General features: G+C 43.1%; 1 protein-coding gene across 1 annotated transcript in view; it reads left to right on the top strand.

Annotated features, from left to right (window-relative positions):
• Positions 1–6,847, top strand: part of LOC106723200 (protocadherin gamma-A5-like) — a 9,646-nt gene that overhangs the window by 2,076 nt on the left and 723 nt on the right. Inside the window, exon 2 of the mRNA XM_025194757.1 lies at positions 6,590–6,827. Coding sequence (XP_025050542.1) covers positions 6,590–6,827 — 238 coding nt within the window. The remainder of the gene's footprint in view (positions 1–6,589; positions 6,828–6,847) is intronic.

Raw genomic sequence — 6,847 nt, 5'->3', positions numbered from 1 at the left:
CCTCCCTCAGCGTGCTGCGGGGCCTGCGGCGGCGCCGCGGGCGGCAGGCGCAGCTGCTGGGCTCGGCCGGCGGCGCCCTGGCCGGGGTGCCCGTCTCGCACTTCGCGGGCATCGACGGCGTCCGCGCTTTCCTGCACTCCTACTCCCAGGACGTGTCTCTCACGGCGGGCTCCAGGAAGAGCCAGCTGAGGTTTTCCACGGCAAGTTGTCCCAGCACCCTCACGCGCCAACAAGAATCGAATAAATCCGGACCTTTGTTAATTGCGGACGTGACAAATGTCTCTCCTGGAGATCGGAGCTTCGGTCAGGTAAGTTTGTCACCTACAAATTTTATTTTTCTGTAATATATTGTTGGATACCTATTCTCAGCTGTCTCTTCGAAATGTAGATTTCTACAACAGGAAGAAATGTGTGTGTTATTTTTTGTGAAAAGTTTTCGCAAATACTTCCCCCACCCCGCTTTTTCTTTTCTTAAATGTTAGTTTAATAGCATACCCTCGATATACAGTTTTAGCCGGACATTTGCTTTTTATTTTCCCCTTCCTGATATAACAACGGCAGACTGATATATTATCGAACTGCACGTGCAATCATCTTGTCAAGTATCAAGATTAGGTAATTTTGTTCTAACCCGCAAGACGCAAATTATTTTTTCTGTCATTGGGATTTACACCACCTCTAGGGCTCAGTTGTGAAATACTGTATTGGGCTCTGCTTGGCTGTAGCGTCGGATATACTTGTTGACGGTACACAAGGCCACAACTCAATTTAAAATGCCGGACATTCTTCCTTCTGAGTGTTGACTGCCCTGGGGTAATGTAGATCTGCTGCGGACAATCTTCAGCAGGGCTTGTTTATGAAATTTATTACATGTTCGCTGCTTAGACTGTGCTGCCCGGGTTGTCGGTGTTATTGTAAGTAGTGTCATTGTGTTTTCAAGGCCCATGTGACTTGATTCATCCTCACTTGACAGATCAGTTTCTCTAGTGTACACTGTCAAGATGGCTTGGATCTCGGGAGAGGAGGTGTGGGGCTGTAATGATATTTCCTAGCTCTGTGCACTGGCTGGGTATTTTAAGTGTTTTCCCAATGAGCTAATAAGGCAAGTGCTCACCTTGGGGCACAACGTTATCCTTTTTCATGTTTCTGTAGGAGGGTGGGTGGAGGTAAAAATACACGCATGCTTCCCTTTGCCAGATGAAGGGGCTTGTTCCCGAGTTACAATCCATCTTCATTGTGTTGTCATTTTTTAAGACAGCTGTCTGTCTTTTAAGGCTGGCACATAAAATGAGTCAGGAGTAGTAGGTACATTCAAATAATACATAAATACATAATATAGTCAAAGAATTTTTTGCAGGACTCAACTCAACATATGGTCCTCAGGATAAAAAATGTTTTGTTGTTTAAATAACGATTTTAACTGGTGATTTCTTATGTTGTGTTATGTTTCTTATCCTCCCATTAATTAACATATGGCAATTTTGATCAAACTGACTAGTCTTCCAAAAAAATTGTAAAATTAGGAAAATCTTATGTAAGTGGCTTTAAAAGTTTACCTGAGACTCATTTTTGAAGGTTTAAAATGCCTTTCATAAATATATACTATTACGCGTACTGCGTGCTGTCTCCATTAGTAAGTATGAAGCCTCACAGGGATAGATGAAATTGTTGGGAGAGGGAGTTGGATGAGAGAACCGAGTTCACCAATGTGTGCGTGTGGGCCAGGCGCTGCCTGCAGGCCAGGCTTACATGCAGCATTACCCTTCAGGCCATTACCCTACCAAACCTTCTAGCAGGGCCGTGTGGGGTTCATTCTGGGCTCTGGAGCCCTAATATATATATAAAAGCCCCGTTCGGCCATTTGCGCCCTTCGGTATTGTCAGTCAGTTCGTCATTCAATCTGACGAGGACAAGAAGTCAAGTACCATATGCAACAAAAATAGGGAGGCGGAACAAGAGGACATGACAGATGCTCATCATGCTTCTGCAAATCTTGCCCCTTAGGATGGTCTGTGCAATGGAACACAGATATTGGTGCAATCCTCATCAACAGCAGAGTACTTGAGGCAAACATGATTGATCAGAAAGAACAGTACTAATTCCTCGGATAGCACTGAAGCCCTTTGATGACACATTTCCAGTCACATGGACATGTGGACAGTTCCCTATGCATGTGGCATTCATCATGACCATCAATAAAGCCCAGGGGCAAACATTACAAAGAGTAGGAGTGTTCCTTCGGGATCCTGTCTTCACTCATGGACAACTATATGTGGCTGCTTCCAGAATCTCCCACCCAGAAAACATGAGATTTACAGTGACTGCTAACTTGAGTAACAAAACCAGGAATGTTGTGTATACAGAAGTGTTGTAAAGCTCTTACAGTAAGAAAGTGTGATATGTTTTAGGATTTTGTGTATGAGGAAGTGTTGTGAAGCTATTGAAATGCAAAAAAAAAAAGTGATCTCAAGCAAAAATTGGCTTATTGGATTTTTATGCAAGCAACGCTGCAGGGAGCATCTAGTAATATATAATTGTTATGTTTTTGCCTCGCTACATGGAAATGTTTTTCACGTAGTTCCTAAAAAAAAAGCAGCATTTCTAATTAAAATGTCATTTATTGTTCCTCCGTTCTTGGAGGAATTGTTACTGCGGGATAGGGTTGGAGTAGTGATTTGCGGGGAGCAGCGGTTGAACTGCTGCGGAAAACCCCCTGACACTATCATTACTCCTAAGTGGAGGCATTCTCTGTGCAAAACTTTTTCAATATACTACCATAGTTTCCTTTATTTCCTTCCTCTCTCTCCCCACCTTTTCTTTCCTGTGGATTTGCCAAATTCACCAAGGGTTTTTTTGGTGTGATCAGAACAAAAAGGATGCCTTATTTTAGAGTATTTTGAAATATAAAAAAAAGGCAAGGATTACTTAAAATCGTATCGTTTATTGGATGAGCTATATAGTTGGGCCAAAGTTACACAGACTTTTGATTGCAAGGCATTCTTTGTCATTTGCTGCTTAATCCAAGTTTCAGTTTTTCAGAAACCTCCTGAAATGGACATGGATTTGCCATAGGATACTAGCTCTCATCAGGCTAAGTCGTTGGATTTGGAAAATGAGAATATAGAGGGAGTAGGGGAGGAGAAAGAGAGAGCTTGAATAAGGCAGAAAGGTGACAGAATGAAGGAGCTGTATAGCACGATGGATAGGGAAGTTGCCTTCGAAAGTAGGTGCAAAATTTAAAATAAGAGATGACTAGATTTTAAATTCCCAGAGTCCAGTCAAGTGCTCTATTTCACTTAAATCTTGTTTAAATTAGTTGAACTTGAATTGATGACTAGACATCCATCAGGGAATATCAGAAAGACAAGACTTTTTTTTTTTTTTAATTTAGACAGGGGGCAAAGGGTAGAATGGAAGATCAAGGAGTCCTCAGCATGGAGGACACACTTGAATCAGAGTTTATGGAGAATATTACTGAGCCATAGGGTGGAGAAGTAGAAGAGAAAGGAACAGGGGATGAGTCTTATACAGACCAAACAGAAAATTGAACAGGGGGTAGGACAAGCCTTTGAGGAACAGGTAGAAGGATTAGTAAAAAAAGAAGGGCAATCAGGACCACAGAATCCAAGGGAGCTCGAGATTTTAAAAGCAGGGTCAATAGAGTTAAAAATGGCTGAGAGTTAAAAAAGAATGAAGTACTGGTTCTGAGGTGAGCTAAGAAAGAATAACTTTTATGAGAGCGATTTCAACGAATCTGAATTAAAGACTTTTGGAATGGAACTGGAGGATAGAAACTGAAGACAGCCTTTGATTTGAGGGCGGGGGGGGGGGGGGGAGAGAAAGAGCTGAGAGAGTGGTTCATTGGTGCAAATGGAGTCAGGGTGATTTTCTTAAAGGTGGAAGATATAAAAACATTCTTGCTGTAGTAGGGTTGGAGTGGTGTAGCCAGGAAATATTCAAGAAACAAGGTGGTTTTTTAACATATATCTTTTATTGGACCAACAGTATATTTGAAATAAATGTTAGACAAGCTTTGGGGCATAGGGTTCTTTTCTTCAGGTCTGGGGAAGAAACAAGTAGAGATAAACTAAAAATCAGGTTAAACGATGCCTATTATTAACACTTTATATAAAACAGAACAGGCACTTAAGGGAGAAAAGGGGTTGTAAACTAGGAGCACAGAAAAGTTATCAGAAGTAGCGTCAAAGAAAAAGAAGATAGGTTGACTAAACCTCTTATTTGAAGATAGGTTGACTAAACTGTGTAAAAGAAAAGAACCATTCAGAAAGGGAAAGGGTAGTTAAATCTCTGTGGTGTACTGAGCAGAAAGAAGAAACACCAGCTGAATGTTAATGTCATGGAACAATTGTCTAGACTCTGGAGGTCTTTATAGTCTTTACCCAGTCCTCATACCCAAGGGAAATCTACAAAACACCATCAGAAGACGGGCTTAGGACAAAAACTAATAATTTACCAGATACTAAACATTGCAGACTAAATATAGATTACACATAATCAAAATTGGAAAATGATTTACTGTATGCAACAACTACAGAAACCTCACCAAATGTAGGAATTTGGAAAAACTCTGAAGTGTGGAGATTGTGGTTCCAGAATGGGAAGTATCTACAAGGTCTGTTCAAAAAGTACCGAGACTGAAGTGTATTTGTGGCACAAAGTATTGGGCCGGGGGCATGGCTTTGCTGAACATGTCTGAGCATGTTGGGACTCCTCTGGACAGGTTTGCAGCTCATGGTCTTTCCCCAGTTTTCTGTGGCCAGTGGTTGAAGTAAGGTTGTTTGTGTCTTGCATCCCCTTTCATTATGGCAGTGTCCAGAACAATGCGTGTGCATTAAATTTTGCATGAAAATCAGGAAAACGGCAAGTGAAACATTTGAATGACTTAAAATAGCATTTGATGATGACACTATGAGCCGTGCAGGGGTTTTTGAACTGTATCGTCAGTTTAAAGAAGGACGATCATCGGTGGAATGTAAGGTTCCGGATGCCTTTCAACATCACAAATGCTAAAATGTGACAGCGGTTTGCAGTTTGGTTCGAAATGATAGGCGATTGACTGTCTGACAGATAGCAGAAGTTGGAATTTCTGTTGCTTTATGTCATTCAATTCTAACCAGCGATTTGGGAATAAAATGACCAGAAAAATGACCAGAAACGTGGGTGTCCAACTCCTGGATGCTTCACCAGGACAGTGCGCCTGCCCACTCAGCACAGCTTGTGAAGCTATTTTTAGTCAATTTTTAGCCAAACACGATATCCCATTAGTGCCGCAGCCTCCATATTCACCTGATATGGCCCCATGAAACTTTTTTCTCTTCCCTCAACTAAAGAAAACCTTGAAAGGAAGAAAATTTTGTTATGTGGAAACCATAAAACTAAATGTGGCTGAGCACCTTTTAGCTATTCCACAAATTGCTTATCAGAGGTGCTTCCAACAGTGGTAGAAACATCGGGAGAAGTGTGTGGCTGCAGAAGGAGCACACTTCGTCGGAGATTAAGCTCAAACCCCTGTAAATAAAATATTTTGTTTCCTACAGTAACAGTCTCGATACTCTTTGAACAGCCCTCATAGTCCAGGAAATAACACAATGACATGATTTTAATTCAGTGTCTTTGACACGTAGATATAGTGAGCAGCTACATAAATGTTTCCATTTAAACATTTTAACTCAAGACATTAACAATTACGCTCCATGCTTCAAGACAGCCAGCACTGATTTGGAAATTCTTGAATCGGCAAGGCCAAGTGAAGGATTTCCATTAGACACTGCACAAGACCCAGATGCTGGGATTGACTCGCTGCATAACTACCAGCTCATCAAGAACCAGTACTATATTTTATCACTGAAGGAAACCCCACACAGCATTAAGCATGCGGAAATAAGTTTAGAGAAACACTTGAGTAGAGAGCAGCAAAATCCCCATCAGTTGATCATGACAGCTATGAAAGGGGGAGATTCAGGCAGAACTGGGACTCCCAAGTTTAGGATTAATGTTGCTCAAGCTATTGACAATCTACCTGTATTCACTGAAGAGATCTACAAATTCCCCCAGAGGGAAAATCTATCAAATGGCTTGTTAGTGCTGCAGTTGAAAATCACTGCGAAGGTCTGAAATTCGCTGATGAAGGGTTGAATGCTAATATCAGTTAATTATACCTTCAAGGACACACTAGACAAAGAGCACCAGTTACTCCAAATAAATACTGAGAACAGAGAAACTATCACCTGAAATTTGGATTCTGTAGACACAAGCAACCACTTCTAACGGGGTGGAAGGTGGGGGGGCGGGGGAGGTGGGCTTGGTCCCTGCAAGGTCCAAATAAAAATTCTCGACGAGAATGACAATACTCTGAGTTGGTCTTCATTATCCTGCTCATCTCACTTCTCGAAGATGCAAAGGCCGGGTCAGTGGTAGCTATCTTCAAAGCATATGATCCACTTTCCAGCCAAAGCAGAGAGCACTCCAGTCAAATTCTGGACAATTTCCCATTTAAATAGGTCTGTCCTCCAAGAACTACTACAAGCTGGTGACCGCCGGCGCCCTGGACAGAGAGCGCAGCCCCGACTACAACGTCACGGTCACGGCCACGGACAAGGGCGCTCCGCCGCTCGCCACCACCCAGCCCGTCCGGCTGCAGGTCTCGGACGTCAACGACAACGCGCCGCTCTTCGAGGAAGCGTCGTACAGCGCCTACGTGGCGGAGAACAACCCGGCGGGGGCCTCGCTTCTCCGCGTGCGAGCCTCGGACCCCGACCTGGGCCGCAACGGCCGAGTCACCTACTCGCTGGGCCGCCCCGACGGCGGCGGGCGGCGGGGGCGGCGC

Source organism: Alligator sinensis, unplaced genomic scaffold, assembly GCF_000455745.1.
Source record: "Alligator sinensis unplaced genomic scaffold, ASM45574v1 scaffold1278_1, whole genome shotgun sequence".
Classification (NCBI taxonomy): Eukaryota; Metazoa; Chordata; order Crocodylia; family Alligatoridae; genus Alligator; species Alligator sinensis.
The sequence above is the reverse complement of the archived record's forward strand: the minus strand, read 5'-3'. Positions and strand labels throughout refer to the sequence as shown.